This window comes from Cervus elaphus, chromosome 5, assembly GCF_910594005.1.
Source record: "Cervus elaphus chromosome 5, mCerEla1.1, whole genome shotgun sequence".
NCBI lineage: Eukaryota > Metazoa > Chordata > Mammalia > Artiodactyla > Cervidae > Cervus > Cervus elaphus.
The window spans coordinates 102,810,739-102,835,939 of record NC_057819.1 but is presented as its reverse complement, the minus strand read 5'-3'; the positions used below and the strand labels follow the sequence as shown (position 1 = coordinate 102,835,939).

Below are 25,201 nucleotides of genomic sequence, written 5' to 3'. Positions count from 1 at the left end.
CGCCCCTTCTTTGTTTATGTAAAGATCCCTGACCACAAGCAGGGGGCAGTCTGAGCACTAACTGCTAAGCAGAGAAGGGACTCCTTAAAGTAAATCTGTCACCTTGAATCCTGCCGTTAGGCTACTGAAAGGCCTTCCAAAATTATTTTTAAATTCTTTTTTTTTTTGGCCACACCGTGCAGCATGTGGGATCGTAATTCCTTGACCACGGATCGAAGCCAGTCCCCCTTGCATTGCAAATGTGGAGTTTTAACCACTGGACCACCACAGAAATCCCCCCAAATTATTTTCAAATTCTCATCAGCCACTTTTTTTTAAACCAAAAGAACAGAAGTCTGGGCGAAATCAGAATACTAACAGTTTAGTAAAAGAGGAGTAATTTTACCACACACAATCCCTTTATAGACATGGAGACATAGAAGCTTCTAGATATTTTTTTTTAAGTATTTGTACAGCCTTTGTTCATCCCACACGGGCCACAACAGGACTCTGTGAACACGAGTCCCCGGTCTAACCAGCGGACCTAAACAGGAGGGAAGAAGAGTAACCGGTCTTCTGTTAAGAAAATACACAGCCTCCGTGGGGAGGTCACCCGTGACTTAAGATGCTGCTGCATTTCCAGGACGCGGGGCCGTGGTGGCGACCTGGGTCCATACCTGAAGGGCGCTTCTCTGCGGAATCGCCCCCAGAAGGACTGCTGCTCCGCCTCGAAGGCCGCGCACCGCTGGCGCAGGAGGGTCACTTCATTGGCCTGCAGGGGGGCCACCTGCTGCCTCACGGTAACCGCCGTCTTTTTAATGCTGTTCCACTTCTCAGGCAGCTCCTGCCAAGGAGACCCGACGTGGTCAGACCCCACTCTGCTCGCCCGTGACCCCAGACCCGAGGCTGGACACGTTCAGACCTCTTAGTCTCTGGTCCACAAACGCCATGGCACTGTTTGCTGTCGTCTACGACTGCCCCCTTCCTTCTTGGGGCTCCCTGGCTGCCCACTCTCACAACGGTCACCTACTTCTGACTCAACACAATCCTCGCTCTCAACTTCTCCTCAGTAGGCTTTGTTGTTGTTGTTTAGTTGCTGAGTCATGTCTGACTCTTCGGGAACCCATGGACTGTAGCCCGATAGGCTCCTCCTTCCGTGGGCTTTCCCAGGCAAGAATACTCGAGGGAGCGTGGGTTGCCATTTCCTCCTCCAGGGGATCTTCCCGACCCAGGGATCGAACCTGCATCTCCTGCACTGCAGGCAGATCCTTTACTCCTGAGTCACCCAGGAAGCCCCAGGAAGCCTTACCCTCTTCTATATTTTCCAACAGTGCCTGGTTATTTTCTTGTATGCCCCACATTTCCTCTTAGATCATCATAACATTCCTCAAACCTCCTTTTTCTTTTCTCTCTGAATCAAAATTTGGCTCATCCCTAATTCTGGAAAAAGACCACACACACTTCATCCACATCAGTTTTCCCATATTTCTCCAGTGTTACAGTGTTTCATATTTATTGAGTGTTAAGAAAGTGGTACACATTATACACATTCGACACATTTACTTCCAAAACATGGATCTTGAGCTATCATAAGTCCTGTTTTTCATTGACTTCACCACGTTCATCTCACTTTGAAATCCCCAAACGTTCCCTCTATTTCCTTTATTAGGAAAGCATAAACTTTGCACTGACCTCCAGCTGCTCAAACACTGTTTCCGGCAATTCTTGTCCATAGGTCTTGAGCAATTCAATCGTTTGCTTTAAAGGCTCAAACATCTCATCGGTGCTGCTCTGTCGTTCTTTAAGAGCCATCAGGTGCCCCATAATCTCAACCAGTCCTTGGAAATCTCCTTTTTCGACTTTCTTGAGCAAGCCATTCTCACTGTTTTTAATAAATGCTTCAAGGTCGGCCAAGCTGAGGAGAACAAACAGAATGTGAGCAGCCATTCCCCTTCCACCCTTCAAAAGAATTTATTTATTTCCCCAACATAATAGCTATTATTATGCAAAACTCTCCATAGCCTGATGATAATATACAACCCTCTTCAGTTGTGTCAAGGTCGCAAAGGACAAAGACTGAGGCTTCCGTGATGGGGGAGACACAGGAGACAAGGAGAATTATTGGGACAACTGGTGAAATGTGAATAACTCTGCGAACTAGTCACACCTTCTCCATCAATACTAACTTCCTAGTGTTAATGACTGTACCATGGTTACCTCGGATGTTACCGAGGTAACATCTTGGGAATGTAGAGTGAAGGTAAAAGAGAAGTCTTTGTACTGCTTTTACAGCTTTTTTGGTAAGTCTGAAATTATTTCAGAGTGAAATCATTTCAAAGTGAAATAATCTCACAGTGAATATATTATAAATTATTTTGTGAATCTTAAATTATTTTTTAAAAAGTGGAAAATAAATACTATGGCCTATAGGGTTATACATACTTGGGTTTAATTTTGACACTTACTAGATGTGTGGCCAAGTCATTCAATATCTCTGAGCCTCAGATTCTTCATCTGTAAGATTAGAAATATCATTTCTTTCTCACTGGTTATTGTGAGAGTTAGATGGGACTCATGATTTAATTAAAAAATGAACATCCTTTCTGGAGGAATGCAGCAAGAATCCAGCCCTCAAAGGACTAGGCTCCAAGGAACATGATTTTATAACTGAAAGTTACAACATGCACAAGGAAAGAGGTCACCACAAGTGGGAACCAGCAGAAACGGCTGTATTAAACTTCTGAAGATTTTAGATACTGGAATTCGGGTGCATAATATAAACTAGTGACATTTGATATGTCAAAGACACAAGAGTTCTCATTTAGGTGCTTTGCTTTATTGTTTCTGACCCACGTACCAGGAACAAGTGCTTTTCCTGCTATTTCTCAGACATCTATTCTAGATTGACCAAGAAAAACAATTTCTTCCTTTTAAGCATAATGTATCAGTCAGTACAGAAACGATTTCTTTAGGAGTTGCCCTTCAGAAGCCTAGATAAACTCTTACATTCTCAACAGGTCACCATACCCTTACCCTGGCCCCAACCTGCCTTTAAGTTCAAGCATAAATTCAGCATTGTCTCAGGGTCAGGAATGGAGACAACTTCAGTGGCTTTTCAAATATGCCCAGAATCTGTGATAACGTGTGGACCTTTGTATTGATTGATGGATTCAAGAAGTGACAAAACTTACTGAAGCAGCTAACATGAAAATTATGGCCTGTGGTGGCATTATTTCGTGAAGAGAAGCTTTTAATATGTGTTCTAGCAATGCAAAAATGATCACATCATGCTATGTTAGTGGGCAATTCCAGGAGAAAGAAGCTAATAATTTTACATAGGCTTTTATGTTAACTCTGATCTATGGCAAGAAGAAACAAACCATTATTCACTGACAAATCAAAAGTTATCTTAAGATCTTGTTGTTGTTGTTTAATCAATAAATCATAGTCTGACTCCTTGCAACCCTATGGACTGTAGCCAGCCAGGCTCCTCTGGCCATGGGGTTTCTCTAGGCAAGAATACCAAACTGGGTTGCCATTTCCTACTCCAGGGTATCTTTCCAACCCAGCAATAGAACCCATGTCTCTTGCATCTCCTGCACTGGCAGGTAGATTCCTTACCACTAATCTAGAAAATGTATTCTGAAACTTGAAAAATGATAAATTAAAAAAAATGAATTTGAGCAAAGAATGCAAGGGTATTAAAATGAGTAAACAAAATTGTAAAATAACCAAATATAAGATCTAAAACTGGGAAGCATAATGAAAATTTAAAGCTCGATGAAAGGATTAAACAGGAGATTCAGACAAAACTAAAAGAGAGAATAAGACTGCTGTTTGAAACAAGTGAAGTTATTCAACTGCAGTGAAGAAAGATTAAAAAAAATGAAAACTATGAAGATTGTTCAAAGACATGGGGGATATTTAAAAGTCTATAAGTGTAATAAGAGGTCCAAAAGGATGTAATAGAGAGAATGGGCAAGAAGCAATCTTTGAGGAGATCCTGACTTTGAATTTTCTAGAATTAATGAAAGACACCAAATATAATATCAAGGAAGCCCAACCAATTCAAGGTGAAATTAATATTTTTAAAAAACCCTACCTAAGTACTTCAATGTGAGACTGCAGATTACCAAAAACGAAAAAGGAAATCTTAAAATTAGCTGCAGAGCAAAGACAGAATTTTATTTAAAAAAAAAAAAAATGTCTAGGCTGGTGGCTGACCATGCACGACCAAAAATGAAGCCAGGACACAATGGGATAATATTTTCCATAAATTTACAGAAAATATGTTATCCTAGAATTCTATCTTCCACAAATTGATTTTTTTTAAGAATGAAGGCAAAATACACGCATTTTCAGCCAAAGAAAGAATGAGAGTTTCACCAAAAGAACCTTTTAATGAGCCTTCTAATGGCCGTACTTCAGAGAGCAAGTCAGTAATGTAGGAAGATGGGATGAGCAAAGATGTTGGTAAATTTAAATAAACAGTGAGTGTATAAAAATAAAGTATAATTTGTGTAATTTTAGATAAGTAATAGAGTGCAACTGAAATTACTTGGAATTATAGGATATAATTTGATGGATAAACAAGTGAGATCAAGCTATTCTGAAGTCCTTGTATGGGTTGTGAAAAGAGTAACGGTACTGATTAGTTTCTTTTAAGAATGTTTTATAAGAATAGCTATGGTTAACTATTAGAACAGAAGACTTAGATAGCACAACATCCAAATTAGCAGAAGGGAAAAAATGGAATAGAAAAAAGGAAAAATAAAAGAAAAGATGAAAAAAAATTTCAATCCAAAAGCAGGCAAGAAAGAAAAATAAAAAGAACAAATAAAAGCTCACAATAAAATGGTATAAATGAATTCAAATATAGCACAGTAGACATTAATGAGGAAAACCCCCCAGTTAAAAGAAAGATATTAAGGTAGATAAAACATTCCGTTCCATGCCAATTATGAAGATCTCCTCTAATACAAAGGCACAGAAAGATCGAAAGCCAGAGGGTAAGGTAAGAGACACCAGGCAAATGTCATACAAAGGAAACTGGTTTCATTATATTAATACAAGACAAAACACACTTTAACACAAGAAATATAGTTAGTGATAAAAGATTTTTAATGTGTGGCTAAAATATTCAATTTTCTAGGAAGATATAAAAAGTCAAACTCTGTATGATCATATAACATAAAATAAATGAAACAAAAAGTGACAGAAGTACAAGAAGTTGACACTCTACTATCAAAGTGCAAGATTTTTAACACAGTTATCTCAGTAATTGATAAATTAAGCAGACAAAAAAAATGGCAGTGAGGTTGTAGTGGATTTGAAGAAAACAAGTTTGATCCAATAAGCATGCACAGAACATTATACCCAACAGTTAAAGAATATATATTCTTTTTCAATGTGCACAAAATGTTTATAAAAACTGACCAAATTCAACAAATTTCAGAAGTTTTTTATTGGGGAGGAGCCAAGATGGCGGAGGAGTAGGACCGGGAGACCACTTTCTCTCCTACAAATTCATCAAAAGAATAACCGAATGCAGAGCAAACTTCACAAAACAACTTCTGATCGCTAGCTGAGGTCATCAGGCGCCCAGAAAAGCAGACCATTGTCTTCGAAAGGAGGTAGGACAAAATATAAAAGATAAAAAGTGAGACAAAAGAGCTAAGGACGGAGACCCGTCCCGGGAAGGGAGTCTTAGGCGGCCTTGCTTGGGCTAGGGTCCGGGCCTGAGTGCCCTGAGGACAATCGGGGGGAGCTTCTGTGAGGTGCCAACTTGAACTGTGGGAGACCAAAGGAGAGAGAGAAAATTGACCGGCCGGAACACACTGCCGGCCGTTCGCAGAACAAAGGGACGGGGAAAGTCCCGAGAAGAGCTCGCAGGCTGCGGACCGGCCCAGCCCCGCCGGAGGCAGGAGGCAGGGGGGAGGGGAAGGTCGCGGCGAGACACAGGGCGCAGGCACCCGACCGGCGCGGGGCGGGGACTGGGGCTGGGGACGCGGAGGGCGGAAGGCGCGCGCACCCGCATGGCGCCAGCGGAAACTGAGACTGGGTCCGCGGAAGGGAGTGGGTGCGCCACACCTGGGGATAGCGCGCCCACCAAGCCCCTGGCTGCCTGGACCGCTCTGACGGGGAAGGCACAGAGAGCAGGCGCAGCTTTTCCTTCCGCGCTTTTGTGTAACACCCGAGGGCTGGAACCTCGCGCAGCGCGGGGCGCGCTCCATATAGAACAGCCGGGAGCCTGAGCAGCGCAGACGGAGAAAGCAGCGTCAGCCCCTTCCGGCAGCGCCAGCTCGCCCCCGCAGGGCCAGCCCCTCCCCGCAGCGTCAGCCCCGCCCCCGCAGGGCCAGCCCCTCCCCGCAGCGTCAGCCCCGCCCCGCAGCGCCAGCCCCGCCCCGCAGCGTCAGCCCCTCCCAGCAGCGCAACGGAACTAGCTACCTGAATAAGAGTCCGCCTCTGGCCGCCTGTGTCAGGGCGGAAATGAGCCTCTGAAGAGACCGGCAAACAGAAGCCAAATAAACAATGGGAACCGCTTCAGAAGGGACTGGTGCAACAGATTAAAATCCCTGAAGAAAACACCGACTTCACCGGAAGGGCCCTGTAGATATCGAGAAGTGCAAGCTGGAACGAGGAGCTATCTGAAACTGAGCCGAACCCACACTGACCGCAACAGCTCCAGAGAAATTCCTAGACATATTTTTACTTTTTTTTTTATTTTTCTGTTTTTTCTAAGTAAGGAAAAAAAAAAAAATTTTTTTTTCTTTTTATATTTTTCTTTTTTATTTTTTCTCTTTTATTTTCCTTTAAAATTCCCTATTACTCCCCCATTACTCCTTAACTTTCATTTTCATAGATTTTTACGATTTTTTTAATTAGGGGAAAAAAAAAATTTTTTTTTTCTTTTTTTTTTTCCTTTTCTTTTTTTTTCTTCTCCTTTTTCTTCTTTTTTTTTTTCTTTCCTTTTTCTCTTCTATTTTCTATTTTTCTTTTTCTCTTATTTCTTTTAAAGTCCTCTAGTACTCCTCTACTACTCTTCATTTTCATCTTCACTACACTATAACCTTACAAAAAAAAAAAAAAAGAGAAGCCCTATCTTAAAACCGAAGATTATTCCCTCCCAATCTTGACTCTCTGTTTTCTACCTCAGAACACCTCTATTTCCTCTTTTCCCCTTCTCTTCCCCATCCAATTCTGTGAATCCTTGTAGGTGTCTGAGATACGAGAACACTCTGGGAACAGACAGCTGCGTAGATCTGTCTCTCTCCTCTTGAGTCCCCCTTTTTCTCCTCCTACTCATCTCTATCTCCCTCCTCCCTTTTCTCCTGTTCATGTAACTCTGTGAACCTCTCTGGGTGTCCCTAACGGGGGAGAATCTTTTCGCCATTAACCTAGAAGTTTAATTATCAGAGCTGTATAGTTGGAGAAGTCCTGAGACTACAGGAAGAATAAAACTGAAATCCAGAGGCAGGAAACTTAAGCCCAAAACCTGAGAACACCAGAAAACTCCTGACTACATGGAACTTTAAGTGATAAGTGACCGTCCAAAAGCCTCCATACCTACACTGAAACCAACCACCACCCAAGAGCCAATAAGTTTTAGAGCAAGACATACCACGCAAATTCTCCAGCAACACAGGAACATAGCCCTGAATGTCAACATACAGGCTACCCAAGGTCACACCTAACACATAGACCCAACTCAAAACTCATTACTGGGCACTCCATTGCTCTCCAAAGAGAAGAAATCAAGTTCCACGCACCAGTACACTGACGCAAGCTTCCCTAACCAGGAAACCTTGACAAGCCAAACGTCCAACCCCACCCACTGGGTAAATCCTCCACAATAAAAAGGAACCACAGACCTCCAGAATACAGAAAGTCCACTCCAGACACAGCAATCTAAACAAGATGAAAAGGCAAAGAAATACCCAACAGGTAAAGGAACAAGAAAAATGCCCACCAAGTCAAACAAAAGAGGAGGAGATAGGGAATCTACCTGAAAAAGAATTTAGAATAATGATAATAAAAATGATCCAAAATCTAGAAGTTTTTTATTATGTATATCACTTTATCTGACTGTAATGGAATTGTTAGAAATTAATAACAGAAATGTAACTAGAAGAATCCATGTTTTAAGATTTAAAAAATATAAGCACATTTTAATGGATATTAAAATCTACATACTAAGACCTGTGAGATGTAGATAAAAATTATACTTAGAAGGGAATTTACAACTTTAAGTGTTACATTAAAAAAGATGAAGACTCAAGATGAATAAACAAAGCACACATCTTAAGTTAGTCAAAGAACAGAAAATAAACCCAAAGAAAGTTGAAGGAAATAATAAACACATAAGAAAAACTTATCAAAATAAAAATCAAATTATAATAAGTAAGATCAATGGGTTCATAAGGTAACTCTTTGTAAATCACTTGGAAGATTAATTCAGAAGCCAGAAAGCACAATAGAAATGAATAGAAATCTAAAGAAGAACATCCCTAATACATAAACAGGTAAGAGAATAATACAAATTTCATGACAATAATATGAAGATTTACATGAAATGGATTCAACTCTAGAAAAATATGACTTAGGAATAGAACTTAATGTTTCTAGAAACATTAGAAAAATTATAGGTAATAATCCTGCCACAAAGAAAACACCAAGCCAGATGGTTCAATAGGAGATTTAAATCAAACTTTCAAGGATCAGCGAATTTCAATCTTACACCAACTCTTACAGAGAATAAACAAGAAGGATTACTTCCTAACACATTTTAGGAAGCTAGCAAAACCACAGAGCAAGATCAGACAAAGACAATATAGAAAGGAAAAACTGAAAGCCAGTTTCAGCAAACACAGGCATGTCAGTGCTATATAAAATATCTGCAAACGAAATCAACCAATGGATATATTGAAAAAGACAATATTTTGTGTTTGGCTTATCTTAGTAATGATAGATTGGTTCAGTATTAGAAACCAAAAAATTCATTCACAGCTTTAACATATTGGGGGAAAAAACCCAGAATCATGTTAATGGTGTTAGAAAAGGCACTCGAGAAAATGTTATAACCATTTATGCTAAATCCTCTTAACAAATTAGGACTAGAAGTTTACATCTTTAATCAGATAAAGAGAATCCATAAAAAAAACTCACAGAATATTATACCACATAATGAAATGCTGAAAGTATCCCCTTAAAGGTCAGGAACAAGACAAGGACTTATTATCACTTTATCCGATGTTACACTGACAGTCCTAGTCAGGGTGATCAGATAAATAGTGATAAATGCATAAAAAAAACCTGGGAAGGAAAAAATAAAATTTCCATAAATTTGTAGATGATGATTATGTACATGGCAAATCCCGAAGAGTACACAGATAAATTATTAGAATTAACAAGCTACTTAGTAGAACTGCTTGATACAAAATCAGTGTACAAAAATCAATTCATTTCTGTGGAAAATGTGATTCTGAAATATGATTTATACTAGGAAACAAAAAATAAAATATTAAGGAATAAATCTTCAGATGTGAAAATGCTTTTAAAGGTAATGATTATAAAGCTTCATTGAAAGACATTAAAGAAGATAAATGGTGAGATAATATGTTCTTAGGAATGCTCAATACTATAAAAAAGAAAATTCTACTCAAAATGATCTACAGTCAAGGCAAATATAATCAAAATCTCAAGGGAATCTTTTCTTCTACAAACTGATTTTTAATGTATGTAAAATAGTAAGGGCCGAGAATTGTTGAGACATTCCTAATGAAACTGAAAAACGTGGGGACTCCACTGCCAGATGTCAAGATTTATTGTTATAGTTCAGTCACTAAGTTGTATCTGACTCTTTTCCGCCCCATGGATTATAGCCTTCCAGGCTCCTCTGTCATGGGATTTCCCAGTTAAGAATACCGAAGTGGGTTACCATTTCCTTCTCCAGGGGGTCTTCCTGACCCAGGGATCAAACCTGAATCTCCTGCATTGGCAAGCAGATTCTTTGCCACTGAGCCACCTGGCAAGCCAAGATTTATTACAGAGCTATGATAATTAGGACAGTTTCATATTGAGGACAAAATATTGACAGACAAAAAGCGACTTAATACAAAAAGTAAAACTTTTAGGTAAGGATATAAGAGAGTATCACTAGGATCTCAGGACAAGAAAGGGTTGATTTAACAAGAGAAAAGAAGACAACACAGGGGAAAGATGGTTACATAAAAATGAACCCTTCATCAAAATATACCGTAAATGCAGAGGGGAGACAGGCTGCAAAATGGGAAACTAAATCTGCAATATATACAACTACCAAAGAATTAAAATATGTGACTTCCAAATACGAGAAAGGAAAAGATACAGTCCAATAAAAAATGGTCAAGGGCTATGAATAACCAAAGAAGGGGAAACATAATGACTCATCCAAAAACACAGAAAGATGAGCTACTTTATTCATAGCGTAATGCAAAATATTTATCATTATGAGATACCACTAAGCTCCCACCAGAAGGGCCAGCACTAAACAGTTTGTATCAAAAAGTGCCGAGGATGTGGGGCTCCAGGCATCTTCGCACATGCCTGAGGCACCTGGCAGAGAGCTGGCATTTCGTGCACTAACCCTGCAAGCCCACTCTCAAGCACACACCCTAGAGGCATGCTGGCCTGAGTACACGGTGACCTCTGTATAAGAGAACTCATCGCAATCCTGCTGGTATTAGTGAAGCCATCTGAAACAGCCATGTCAACCACTGAAGGGATAGATAATTTGTGGCATATTCAGACGATGCGATACTCTGTAGCAGTGAAAGCGAAGGAATTACTGCTACACTCACAACAAGCATGAATCTCAAGCATCAGCGCTGAGTCAGAGAGACAGGACACAGACAGATATACAGTAATACAACATTGTTTCATTTTTATAGCTTTAAAATGCAAATCTCAGTATATGTGTATCTGTGTGTACAAATATATATACATATACATGCATATATAAGTCATGAAAAAAACCGGGAAGGATTAGGTTACATTTAGTGCAGGGGTAACAACCGGCAGGGTGGAAGAGGGGTTTAATCAGGGAAGAGTCCATAAAGGAATTTTACTTTATTTTTCACACTGTTTAAAACTTATTTTTATTTTTTTTACACTTTTAATTTTGTATTGGAGTATAGGAAATGGCAACCCACTCCAGTATTGCCTGTAGAATCCCACGAACAGAGGAGCCTGATGGGCTACAGTTCATGGGGTCACAAATAGTCGGACACGACCGAGAGACTAACACACACTACAGTCAATTAACAATGGTGATAGTTTCAGGTGAACAGCCAAGGGGCTCAGCTGCACATATACATGTATCCATCCTTCCTCAAACTCCCCTCCCATCCAGGCTGCCACATAAGATTGAGCAGAGTTTCCTGTGTTATACCGTAGGTCCCTGTTGGTTATCCATTTTAAATATAGCAGTGCATACAAGTCCTTCCATAAGGGAATATTAAAACGTAGCTAGTGTCCTGTTTCTTCGCTGGATAAGGAAAATCTGAGAATTTAATATTTTTCTCTAAATCTTATGTATATTAACATTTTATAATAAAACTTCTTGAAGAGAGGGGATGGAAGACAAAATAAAGTACAGGGACCAAGTATAGAGACATTTATTGGGGCTCTGTGCTATGAAGGAGGTGCAGAGACAGGGTGCCGCAGCGGAAGGACTCCTGGGACTGTGTTCCTTTCTTTCCTTTTTTTTAAGAGGCCAGATAGGACAATATATTTACATGACGCGGAGAATGAATGAAGGGAGTGTTTAAGGAGGTCAGTCTTCGAGTAGATAAGAAGGAGGAGGCTACAGTTAGAAAAGCAGCTTATCCACGATAAGAGAAGAGGTAGTTGAACGTAAGGCTTCAAATGCAGGTAGGTTGGTAGATATATTGGTGGAAAGTTGAGTTAGTTCTCTGGTGATTGGTTCTCATTTTTCCAGGGAAATGAGAGGCAAGGCTAAAAGGGCAGAGAAGATATTTGAGGTTTAAGGCAAGAGAGGAAAAAAAGCATCTGGAGGAGTCGGGAAGCATATATGAAAATGTTCAGGGCATGCTTGAAGTTTCTGTTCATAAATTTAACCTGAGATTGGTTGGAATACTGGTGTGTTTTTTCCTTCATCAAGGATGACATGCTCAGGTACGGAGGTGGAGTGCTGAGTTCAGACAGTCAGGGTTTTACAAGGTGGGGACAGGGCTGGGGAGCAAGGGTGATAAACACTGAGCTGTCCTGATCAAGTGTCGGGAACAGTGGATTGGAAATACTGATGGGTCTGAAGAACTTTGCACAGCAGCGCTGCCAAGTAAGAGAGCTGGGAAGACACCAGGTGGTGGTCAGGGGATAGAATGCTTCATCCTGAGATTCTGAAGGGGAAGCATGAGTTTGCTCAACTTTCCCTCCACTCCACCGAGAGCAGAGCACAGAACAGAGGGGCAGGGAGGGAAAGGCATTGGAGAGAGAGGTCGAGAAAACAAGAGGCAGCTGTGATGAAGACACCCTGTGGATGCTGAGTCACTGAGGATGATTATCAGCAGAAGGATGGGAGAGGGAGACTGAGACGGACAACTTGACCCGCAACGAAGGGGAGGCATGACTAAGAGCTTGGCCAGTGACTGCAGCCGAGACAGGTGGCAGTCGGTACCGTCTGGTAGAACTCAGTGGAGATGGCGATTTTGAGAGAGGACAGGGGTGGAGCAGTCTGGAGGTCACACTGAAGGGCAAGTGTATCTCATCTACCTTTAGGCCCAGCGGTAGGCTTTGAGAGTCTAGTGCTGGGCTGGTGGAGCTGGGAGGGGGTCCAAGTCCCTGGGGGAACAGGCAGAGTTTCAGATCCGGTCAGTTGCACAGCTAGAGTTCTGAGAAGGACAATGTTTGGGAGGGAGCAGAGCAGAAGGTGGTATTCATCACAGGACAAGTCCACCCAGGAGAAACACCCTCTTCGTTCGTCTGTCAGGGGATCACTGCCTTCCTCATAAGCCAGCACTCTATCGCTCATGTTCTATGGGAACATCTGGTCTTCAAGGTCGCACCCATGCTCAACCCTGATGGTGTCTACCTGGGCAATTACAGGTGCTCTCTGAACCGTCACTGGCTGCATCCGTCTCTGTGTGCCCACCCCACCCTGCACGGGGTGAAGCAGCTCATCACCCAGATGTACCAAGCCCCAGAGCCGCAACTACTGACGCCTGCACATCCTAGAGCCCATGCCCTGCAACGAGAAGCCACTGCAGTGAGAAGCCCTCACACTGCAGCCGGAGAGCAGCCCCCACTCTCCACAACTAGAGAAAAACCCTGTACAGCAATGAAGGCCCAGCACTGCCTTAAATAAATAAATAAATAAAATTATAAGGGAAAAAAAAAGGCATCAGGGGCGTGTAGGTTTAGGGACTTCCATGCTGCACGGCTGGATAATCTGAGACAGGGAGTAAATGGGAGAGATAAAATCTAAGAGGCCCATTAGACACCCTCTGCTTCTCAGGCTTAAAGAGATTTCACAGTCAGAGCTGTGCAGGGAGGGCTGACCTGCTATTATTGTCTCAAATAGTATTTACTGTGTACTGAGTGCCTTTTGGACATTGGGTGCTGGATAGAAAACAAAACAGGAAGAGGCCAGGTCTGACTGACAAACGAGAGGACAGGACTAAAGGTACTGCTGGTGTCCAAAAGCTTGGAACCTCCATCCAGCTGTTCTAACGTTTCATTTAACCAGTGAACCTATGGGGGGAAATGTCAAATCGATTGAAAACATGGTGTTCCCGACAGCCCGGGAAGCTGGAAGAAAAGCTAGAAGGACCCTGTTACCTGTGAGTGACATGGTCCACGAGATGCTGTTTGAACATGAGGCTCCACTTTTTGATTATATTCAGCAGAGACGCTTTAAAGGGCCGTGCATCGATCTTCATCCAGCTGTCAAACACCTGGACGGGCTCCAGCCTGCACACGTCCTCATGGAGCTTCTCGTAGGAGTCTATCTGCGCTCTGAACTGATGCAGGAGGGGAGGATTCTCTGGGATGCCGTCCTCGGCGTGGGCTTCCACCTCCTCGGCTGTGAGCATGCGCCCGTACAACAGAAACTGGCCCAGAGCCTCCTTGCGGTCCTCCGTGTAGAGGTAGGAATACTGGCTGAGGGTGCTCCGATAGTCACCGCAGAGGGCCATCATGGCCTGCACCCGCCCCATCAGCTCGCCCCGCAGGCCCGCCAGCTCAGCCATGGCCTCCAAGTCCACCTGGGGGAGCAAGATGGCAGTGGATGGGTGACACTGGCATTTCACAGGGGCCTCCAGGTCTGGTGGGAGGGCGGAGGAGATGCTTGCAGAGCCAGTACCTGATAGTGGGGAGAGCCATTCTCAGGAGAAAGCCGAGGCACCAAGGACGCGATGCTAAAGATGCTGGTGACGAGGCCCTCCACCAGGTCGTAGAAGCCGCCCTTCACGCCAGGCTCTAGCGATGGACAGAAAACCAGTTCTGGGATGGCTAAGCTCAGCTGGGCTTCAAATATCGGGGTAAGTCCTGCCTTACATTCTGAAATACAAAGAAAACAAACAGAAGAGAGTGGGTAAGTGGCAAAAATGCAACACTGATTTGAAAACACTCCAAGCGTTTCTTTCCTTTAGAGTTGCTGTTCCGGTCTGGGGAAATAGAAATATAAACTTTGCTAAAACCCCAGAAAAGGTGAAGGTGGCAGTCCTGCAGTGTTTATCAACAGGGGGACGGGCCGCTGGCATTTTGAACAGGCTGATTCCCTGTGTACGGCTGTCCTGGGATTGCTGTTGTTGCTCAGTTGCTCAGTTGTGTCCCCTCTGCGACCCCATGGACTGCAGCCCCCAGGCTTCCCTGTCCTCTACTATCTCCTGAAGTTTGCTCAAATTCATGTTCATTGAGTCGATGATGTCATCCAACCATCTCATCCTGTGGTCGCCTTATCCTCCTGCTCTCAATCTTTCCCAACATCAAGGTCTTTTCCAATGAGTCGGCTCTTCACATCAGGTGGCTAAAATATTGGAGCTTCAGCATCAGGGCATGGCAGGGCATTTACTCTCCTTGTCGTCAGAGGGCACGTCCTGTGACTGATCAACCCAAGCGGGAATGCTTCCACACTCCCAAAACTTCCCGTGGAGCAGTACGGCTTCTGGTTGAGAAGACGTTGGTTTTGCAAAGCCAGTTTCTTGGAAGCGGCGGACATCATCCTGAGCACAAACCAGGCAATTCCAACGGCAGCCACTAGGGGAACAAGGGTGTGCTTGTCCAAGGTCGTGTAGGCTTGGAAAAAAAGAGCAGTCACAACCCCTCCCCTTCTGCTCCTTTTCTGTAAAAACAGGACTTGTTTTAATTCTGTAGTCCTCTAGCGATAAAATTTTTAAAAACAGTATAAATAATTAACAGATCCCTGATTACTCGCTAGACTAAACTGCCTTGCTAAATTTAAATCAAAATATAATATGGAACAAGATGTTCCAAGTACAAGATAAATGCTTAGACTCTTATTAATAACCACTTATTTTCTTATACATATATATTTTAGGTAAGAAGTGGATTTATTTCTTTAATTTTTTAATTGGAGGATAATCATTTTACAATGCTGTGTTGGCTTCTGCTGTACCACACAAATCAGTCATAAATATATATATATGTGTGTGTATATATATCTCCCCTCCCTCACGAGCCTCCCTCTTCTCAAGAAGTAGATCTATTTAGAGAGAAATACAGTCCACAGACAGAGTTTGGGCCTTTGCAGAAGGTGAGTGTTGTGCTGCTCAGTCGCTTCAGCCGTATCTCTTTGTCAGCCTATGAACTGTAGCCCACCAGGCTCCTCTGTCCACGAGATTCTCCAGGCAACAATGCTGGAGTGGGTTGCCACGCCCTCCTCCAGGGGATCTTCCTGACCCAGGGATCAAACCCGCGTCTCTTACATCTTCTTGGCAAGCGGGTTCTTGACAACCAGCACCACCTGGGAAACTCCACACGAGACCATAACCCCTATGTCAGATGCGATACCAACACAATTACCGTACAAACTGGATGGTCCTAGTGGTTCTACATCCTTGGGACAAGCGAATCTCTTTAAGACTTGAGAAGAGGAAGAATGTTTCCGGACGGAGTGGGCAGCAGTTAACCCAGGCAAGGTCTGGATTCTGAGAGGTGGCTGGGAAGCTAGACCAAGCCATGGGAACGGTACTGGTTTGACCAAGTGCGAGAGGTGGAAATAGTAAGGTCGACCAGGTGATTGAAGTTGTCCAGCTGGGCTACGGCGAAGGGTCACGGAGACTTTCCCCTTAGAGGCCATTCTCTTCAGGCTCCTTCACTTCCCCGTGATAACCAGCGCCTCTTCATCTCACCCATAGCTCCTCTGCTCAGGCGGCTACTAAGGCCAGCTCCCGCCCCTTAACTGCTGATATATTGTGAAGGGAATGTCTTCTGTTCCTCCTACTTCCATGGAGGGAAGATGACTTTGGCTACCATCCCCTGTCCTCACCCTCTTGCCCCCTGGCTCTCCTTCCCATGAGAGGAGGACAAGTGACACCTCAGACAGCCCAGATCCGGAGAGCCGGACAGACTCTGACTCGGGGCAAGTCCCTTGTGCAGCACCTGAACTCAAGTGTGCCTGAAGCATCTTCCTAGTACTTCTAGAGGAGAGCTGAGTGACGAGTCTCCGAGCTCCACTATGAGACAAGATTGGGTCAGTTCACTAAGATGAGTGCCATCGGCACTGGTCCCTAGGAACCAGCTCTCCAGTCTCAGCACTCGAGTTCAGTGCCCGAGGTTCTAGAAGGTGATCTCCCACCTTGTTGACTAGGCCTGAGCCCATTTCCTGCTTCTGTGTCTCCTTGGACTGTGAAAGCAGCGACCTTGCCTCTGACCTCAGTCACTCCACCTACTAGGACCACGGGGTGGAGCTACCCCCAGCGCTGGCCTTGCTCCTCTCTGCATCGTCAGCTTCTTACAGTGGCTGGATATCCAGACACTGGTCTCAGCCCACCTATTCTAACTCTGCATTTAATTTCTCTCCTTGGGTTCTACTCAGCGCCTTAAGCTCGCATCTCATCTCATCCTCACCTCTTCCTTCAGCCTTGCTGAGCATGTCAGAATCTACCAGAATGTGAAAGGTTTAATTCAACTTTATTTTTGAACTCATCTCCCCTTTCCATCCCATCATTTACTAACCAAGGTTAGCCTTTACTATAAAATCTTTGGCCCTGTGTATCGACCATAAATTTGAAGCCCTGAGCTATCTTTTAACAGCTTCAAAGAATGCCCACTGCCTCCTTAATATACCTTTCCCTTCTGAAAGCTATCTCATCCCCAGCTTCTTGTCTCTTTTTTTTTTTACACAGAAAAACATCTGTTTCTTCTACATAAGCCAGCTGCTACAAACTCCCTGTGTTCTCAAAAGGCCATGGAGATAGAGCACATTCGGCTTAAACCATGAAATTTATTTATTTATTTTGGCCACTCATAAGGTGTGTGGGTCTCAGTTCCCCAACCAGGGATCAAATCCATGCCCCCCCACACTGGAAGTGCAAAGTGTTAGCCACTGACCTCCAGGGAGGTCCCTAGAGTAAATTGGCTTTTACGTTTTCACCTTGGCTATGGGTTTCACTGTGTTAGAGCCTGGTTTATCATCTGAGTTTTGAAGAGGGAGAAGTGTTTTATCTTTGAACAATTTAGAGACACAATGCCTTCTTTATTTTACTGTGTACACTTCACAAAATGTTCACACCTTTTGGGAAAAGTCACAGAGCACTCAATGGCACTTCACTGTAACTCAACAGATGCTATAACTGTTACCTTCCCAGTAATAACCCACATCCATAGGCCAGTAAATACCAGTATTTTCCAGGAGGTACTTGAGGGAACACTCAATGGCAAGAAAGAATCCATCCAGCAACATATCATCAATGTAATTAACATAAGTCTTCCAGATATCAGAAGTTGAATCTGCTGAAAAAAGACCCAGGTTTTCCTACAAAATAAAGAAGAGCAGATATAAACCACGTTTAATAATATGGAAGGACTGCTCTCATCATCATGAATGGGAACGAAGGCAACACACAGAGAAAAATTGCACTGTTATGGAGAATCTTCTATTACAGGCAGACCTTGGCTATATTGCAGGTTTGGTTCCAGACCACTGTAATAAAGCCAATATTGCAATAAAGTCAGTCACACAAAGTTTTTGGTTTCCCAGTAATGTTTACACTATACTTTAGTCTATTAAGTGTGCAATATTATGTCTACAGAAAGAATATTCATATCTTAATTTAAAAATACTTAAAAAAAATAAAAATACTTTATTACTAAAAAATGCTATCTATCACCTGAGCCTTCAGGAAATCATAATCTTTCCACAATAGTATCAAAGATCACAGACACAAAGTATGATGATAATGAAAAAGTTTGAAATATTGTAAGAATTGCCAAAAATTTGACAAGAGAAAAATTGCATGGATAGACTTTTCTCAGTGCAAGGTTGCAATAAACCATCAATTGAAAAAAAATGCAGTATCTGTGAAGCATAATAAAGCTTAAGCACAATGAAATGAGATATGCCGGTACACGTGTGTCAGATCCATTCTTATCTAATGTGCGTGTAACCCTTGCTTGAAAGGAACACAAAGTTGACCCACGAAGGAAATGTGATGTTGCAACTCTCCCTGAGAAAGGAAGATGGGGTCAGGCCAGCTTCTCAGGAGGGATGCTGACGGATGCAGGGTGTGCCTCATAGATGCTGACTGACACTGCAGAGGAAACTGCATCAGAGCGGAAGGTAGGGTGGGCGGAAGGATGAATACTAAGGGTAGAGAGCATTACAGTTCAAGACATAAGAAATTTGGGTTCAAGCAACTAAAGCATTTCCTAGAAAAGGAGAAATATTTCTTTCTAAGGAGAAATAAACTGGTGTGAACCCCATCCCTGGGTATATATCCAGACAAAGCTCTAATTCAAAATGATCCAGGCACCTCAATGTTCATAACACCACTATTCACAATAGCCAAGACAGGAAACAACCTAAGTGTCCATTGACAGATGAATAGATAAAGAAGATGTGGTGTGTATATATATATAATGGAATACTACTCAGTCATAAAAAAGAATGAAATAATGCCATTTGCAGCAACATGGATGAGCCTAGAGCCAATCATACTAAGTGAAATAAGTCAGAAAGAGAAAGACAAATACCATATGATATCACTTATACGTGGAATCTAAAACATGACACAAATGAACTTATCTACAAAGCAGAAACAGACTCACAGACACAGAGAACAGAACTGTGTTTGCCAAGGGGGAGTGGGTGGGGGGAGGATGAGTTGGAGTTCATGGTTAGAGGGGCAAACTATTATATTAAGGATGGATGAACAACAGGTCCCACTGTACAGCACAGGGAACTTACTCACTCTCCTGTAATAAGCCATAATGGAAAAGAATATGAAATAGAATATGTACATATAACTGAATCACTCTGCTTTATAGCAGAAACTAACACAACATTGTAAATCAGTCATACTTCAATAAAATAAATAAAAAGGGAAATAAGTTTGAGAGTATTGTTGGCATTTAACTAAAAACTTTTATGATACTGAGTGACTTGGAAAATGCACACACAGAAACAAATACAGGCCCTCTCTCCCTCTTTTTATGTACAGTCCCCGACCTGGCAGTATGGCAAGTATAGACGTCCCATTTACTCACCATCATTTTCACCACTCAGCCTTTTTACAGTAACTTTCCATTTATCGTATATCTTCAAAAAAAGTGGCTACCACTTTGCAAAAGTAAATTTTCTAGGTGACTCACACTTACCTCTTTAGGAAACACTGCCATGTTGTAAATCTCATTTTTCTGCTTTTAAATGTCAAAACTCTAAAATTTTCTAAAATGCATTACCTACACCTTTCCTTCCTAAGAAGATTAAAGATTTAATGGGAGTCCATCATCTGCAAATGATAGCACAGTGACAATGCAGAGTTGTTCTTAGGTCTTACTGAGATGTTCACGTCTGTTTGCTTCTACAGTTAAAAACTCGTAGTTGTTATAACTGCCTTGTATAGCTGTTCTATCTCCATTCTACTGTCACCCTATCAAGATAGCTAATTGTACCTTTCTACATCAAATCTACTATGGTACAAGGAGCAAACATGTTGGAATTTTCTATAAACCAGGAAAAATTAGCTCAAGTTTCTGATACTAGCCAAGACAGAAGAATGAGATCAGACTTTCCCTTTTGCTACAAACAACTATAGAATTGGATACAAGAAATAATTATTTGGGCAACTGGATAAGAGTATTGGGATACGATCTCTAAGAGAAAGGAAAATGCAAGGTGAGCTTCACAACCACCTGACTTTCTACCTGGAGGCACTTTCCGAAGCATGGCATAGAGAAGTGGACATCAATTAGAGCACTCTTCCTGCTGGACAGAAAAAGACAGAAATTGGGATTTGCTGAGGCTGCTGAGTCCTCTTGGGTCTCCGACTGAGCATTAAGCTGTACGTATTTAGGGCAAGATTCTGCAAGGGTAGGCAGAGAACAGTTACTGGAGACTCTAAGTTGAATGGGTTTGTGAAGGTCATATAGTGCTGGAAAATGTAAGTAAGTGTTTTATCAGAAATAATGAAATGATAACAGATAACCCAGGACTTCAGCTGAGACCCCAGAAATGCAATGCTTTAGAATTAGAGCTCTATTCTAGAGTAAGGCTTCTTTAGACTCTCCCCAAGGAAGCTTAAAATAAGGCTTCAACAGGATCAAGCTGTACACTAGTGAGTTAACTGCCTGTTGAAACAAAACCACCAATTCTTTAAGGAAAATATAACACCCAGATTACAAAGTGGCATCCAACATGACTAGAATATAATAAAAAATTACTAGACATGCTAAGAAGCAGGAAAATGTGACATTTAACCAAGAGAGAAAATAGTCAGTAAAAACAGACTTAGAAAATAACTGTCATACCAATCCTTGGATGTTTATTCCTTAGACTTATTTTATGAGAAAAAAATAAACTTCCTCCACATTAAAAAAGACTCAGAAAATAAAACAGATGTTGGAATTAGCAGATGAGAATGTTATAATTTGATTAAAAACTCCTCAAATTTGGTGAAACACAGATTAAAAATATCACAAACTTCAAGCAGGCTGAATGCAAAGAAAACTTACTTATGTACATCATGGTTAAATGGAAAAAAACACAAAGAATTTATTTTAAAATTTTATTTAGAATCTATTGAAAATAGCCTGAGAAAAACAATACATTACATATAAAGGGGAAAAGATATACATTTTGCTTGCTTCTCATCAGAAAGATTGGAGGATAGAAGATTATGAAATGACTTTCGAAAGGAAAATAGAACTGTCTACACAGAATTTTATATTTTGTGAAACTCTTCTTCAAAAACAAAGGTGAAAGAAGGACATTTTCAGAATAAAAAAAACTGAGAGATCGTGTCATCCACAGATCTGAACTGTAAGAAATACTAAAGGAAGTTCTTTGGGCCAAAGAGAAATGACCATAGATGTTAACTCAATTCTGCAGAAGTGAAAAACAAGCCTGGAAATGGTGACTATGTGGGTAAATACAAAACACTATAAATATTTTCCCCAAAAGTTCTGAAAACACAGAATTATAATATTCTATTGTGGGGTCCTCTTATACACACACATGCACATACACAGCAACACCACAAAAGATGGCTGGGCAGGTTGAATTGTTGCCAGGATCCCATGTGTGCTGTTTATTTCCTCTGCCTACAGTGGAATTAAACAGTATCAATTTCATTAAGCTACCCAGGTGGTAGCTTACTTTGAGCAAAGTAATGCTCAAAATTCTCCAAGCCAGGCTACAACAGTATGTGAATCGTGAACTTCCAGATGTTCAAGCTGGATTTACAAAAGGCAGAGGAACCAGAGATCAAATTTCCAACATCCAATGGATCACTGAAAAAGTGAGAGAATTCTAGAAAAACATCTACTTCTGCTTTATTGACTATGCCAAAGCCTTTGACTGTGTGGATCACAACAAACGGTAGAAAATTCTTAAAAGAGATGGGAATAACAGAACACCTGACCTGCCTCCTGAGAAATCTGTATTCAGGTCAAGAAGCTACAGTTAGAACTGGACATGGAAAAACAGACTAGTTCCAAATCAGGAAAGGAGTACATCAAGGCTGTATATTGTCACCATGCTTATTTAACTCATATGCAGAGTACATCATGAGAAATGCTGGACTGGGTGAAGCACAGTTGGAATCAAGATTTCCGGGAGAAATATCAATAAGCTCAGATATGCAGATGATACCACACTTGTGGCAGAAAGCGAAGAACTAAAGAGCCTCTTGATAAAAGTGAAAGAGGACAGTGAAAAAGTTGGCTTAAAACTCAACATTCAGAAAACTAAGATCATGGCATCCGGTCCCATCACTTCATGGCAAATAGATGGGGAAACAATGGAAACAGTGACAGACTTTATTTTTGGGGGGCTTCAAAATCACTGCAGATGGTGACTGCAGCCATGAAATAAAAAACTTGCTCCTTGGAAGAAAAGTTATGACCAACCTAGACAGCATGTTAAAAAGCAGAGACATTATTTTGCCAACAAACGTCGGTCTAGTCAAAGCTGTGGTTTTTTTCAGTAGTCATGTATGGATGTGAGAGTTGCATTATAAAGAAGGCTGAGCACTGAAGAATTGACGCTTTTGAACTGTGGTGTTGAAGAAGACTCTTGAGAGTACCTTGGACAGCAAGGAGATCCAACCAGTCCATCCTAAAGGAAATCAGTTCTGAATATTCATTGGAAGGACTAATGCTGAAGCTGAAATTCCAATACTTTGGCCACCTGATGCGAAGAACTGACTCACTTGAAAAGACCCTGATGCTGGGAAAGATTGAAGGCAGGAGGAGAAGGGGGTGACAGAGGATGAGACGGTTGGATGGCATCACCGACTCAGTGAGTTTGAGTCAACTCCGGGAGCTGGTAATAGACAGGGAAGCCCTTCGTGCTGCAGTCCATGGGGTCGAAAAGAGACAAGACTGAGCGACTGAACTGAACCCAGATGCTGGAGGTGGTTTAGTCGCTGAATTGTCTCCGACTCTTTGAGACCCCATGGACTATAGCCCACCAGCTTCCTCTGTCCATAGGATTTCCCAGGCAAGAATACTGGAACGGGTTGCCATTTCATCCTCCAGAGGATCTTCCTGACCCAGGGATCAAACCTGCATCTCCTGCATTGCAGGCCAATTCTTTACCACTGAACCACCTGGGAAGCCTAAGCTATCCAGAGAAGTTCCAAATACATGGAAATTAAACAGTATACTCCTAAGTGACAACTGAGTTAAAGAACAAGTCACAAGAGAAAAAGTTTAAAATTGAAACAATAATGAGAATGAGGCAGAACAAATTTGGGGAATGCAACTGAAGAAGTAGTATGAGGGAAATTTATATCATCAAATGTTTGTATTAGAAAGGAAGACAGGCTTGGGAATCAATATGCTTAAGTTCCTACCCTCATAAGCTAGAAAAGAAGGATTGAGCAAAGTAGTCCCAAATCAACTAGAAAGAAAGAAATGATAAAGAATAGATTAGTAAACTAGAAAACAGATAAAGAAAATTTAAAAGGTCAAAAGTACAACATTTGACTGGTCTTCAAACCACAGAAAACCCAAAGATTACAATCCAAAGATAATGACTGTGATTCACTACACATTGTGCATGAGATCAACCCATGAGAACTGTCCCACGGCCTCTTCAGTAGGCCTGGAGCTGGTGGCCATTTATGACTTACAGCTCTTTTCCTTTGTCTATCTTGGGTGATAAGACACAAGGATTCCCTGCTCACAGTGCAGGGTGGAGCGTTACTGCATGAAGGGCATGCACGCTCAGTTTGCCAAGTCACGTCAGACTCTTTTGCGACCCCATGGACTGTAGCCCACCAGGCTCCTCGGCCCAAGGGATTTCCCAGGCACAAATACTGGAGTGGGTTGCCATTTCCTCCTCCAGGGGCTCTTCCTGACCCAGGGATGGAACCTGTGTCTCCTGCATCAGCAGCTGGGTTCTTCACCTCTGAGCCACCGGCGAAGAGCAGTGCTCTGTGTTTCTCCTTCTCTTTATCGAGTACATCTTGTGTCTGTCCAAGCTCAGTAGGGCTAGGTCATGAAGACTACTGGAGGGCCATACTATGTACGTGCAGTAGATAATTTAGGATTCTGCCCTTGGCATCTCCTTCTACCCCTTGGAGTTTTGTGTGCGATGACTAAGTGGTGTCACTATTAAGCTAGTTTTAACGCTGACACGCTGATACCAGAATGTGACTTGGCACTGTCTCTATCCATTAGTTTCAGGTCTTCTGCTATCAGTTTTAATGTCTACCGATGACTGCAGAAGACACGGCATCTATTGGTTGTTCTAATACCTAAACCACTTCTAGCACTCAAACACTCTCCTTGGCACTTTCCCTGGAGTGGTGGGATGTGTGCCTGAGAGACTGGTTATTACCTGCACAAGGGCATGGATCTTCAGGCCAGATTCTTTGATGAGACGGTTATATTTTTCCACTCGATCATGCTGATCATCCATAGAGAGAAGGCATTCCTTTTTCCCATCTTTTCTCTTAAACATTGGCGACACCCATGTTTTCATGATGCTCTGAATCTCTTCCACATTGTCCTGAGTTTTCTGAACTCTTTGTTCGAGATCATGAATACTATTGGTGATCTGAATGACATAATCCCAAATACCTGCTCCCCAAAAGAAACAGCATTCATTAAAATAGCTTAGCGTGGTAGAGCAAAAGGTGTGGTTGTTATGAAAGATAGGGATTTCATACTTGTGGGTTTTATAAGACTTTTCTGCACAGGCCAGTTTGTCATCATCAGAGCTTTTTCCATCCTAGCTGTATCATTAAGCCACCCCTTACGATAACCCTGGTTACGAGTTCTTTGAGGATGCGGGTGGTGTTCCCCTATAACTCACAGATCATAGTTTCCCCCACAGTCCTGCACATGGAACCCTGGATGCATTAATCAGTCAACGAAAGTCTATGGAATTGAACTGGAGGATACAATGAAAGTAAGTGCATAGTTCCCTTAAAGATGTTTATGGTCCAATTAACAAAAAGTCTTCCCGAGGGCTTCCCCTGTGGCTGAGCTGATAAAAAAATCTGCCTGCAATATGGGAGACCTGAGTTCTATCCCT

The 25,201-nt window shown here is 42.1% G+C and overlaps 1 protein-coding gene across 1 annotated transcript in view; it reads right to left on the bottom strand.

The window, feature by feature from the left end:
• Positions 1-25,201, bottom strand: part of DNAH9 (dynein axonemal heavy chain 9) — a 280,642-nt gene that overhangs the window by 208,183 nt on the left and 47,258 nt on the right. The window contains exons 14-19 of the mRNA XM_043903869.1: positions 24,503-24,744; positions 17,839-17,974; positions 14,339-14,535; positions 13,816-14,240; positions 1,672-1,894; positions 657-823 (exon numbers count right to left, since the gene is read on the bottom strand). Of these exons, the coding sequence (XP_043759804.1) occupies positions 657-823; positions 1,672-1,894; positions 13,816-14,240; positions 14,339-14,535; positions 17,839-17,974; positions 24,503-24,744 (1,390 nt within the window). The remainder of the gene's footprint in view (positions 1-656; positions 824-1,671; positions 1,895-13,815; positions 14,241-14,338; positions 14,536-17,838; positions 17,975-24,502; positions 24,745-25,201) is intronic.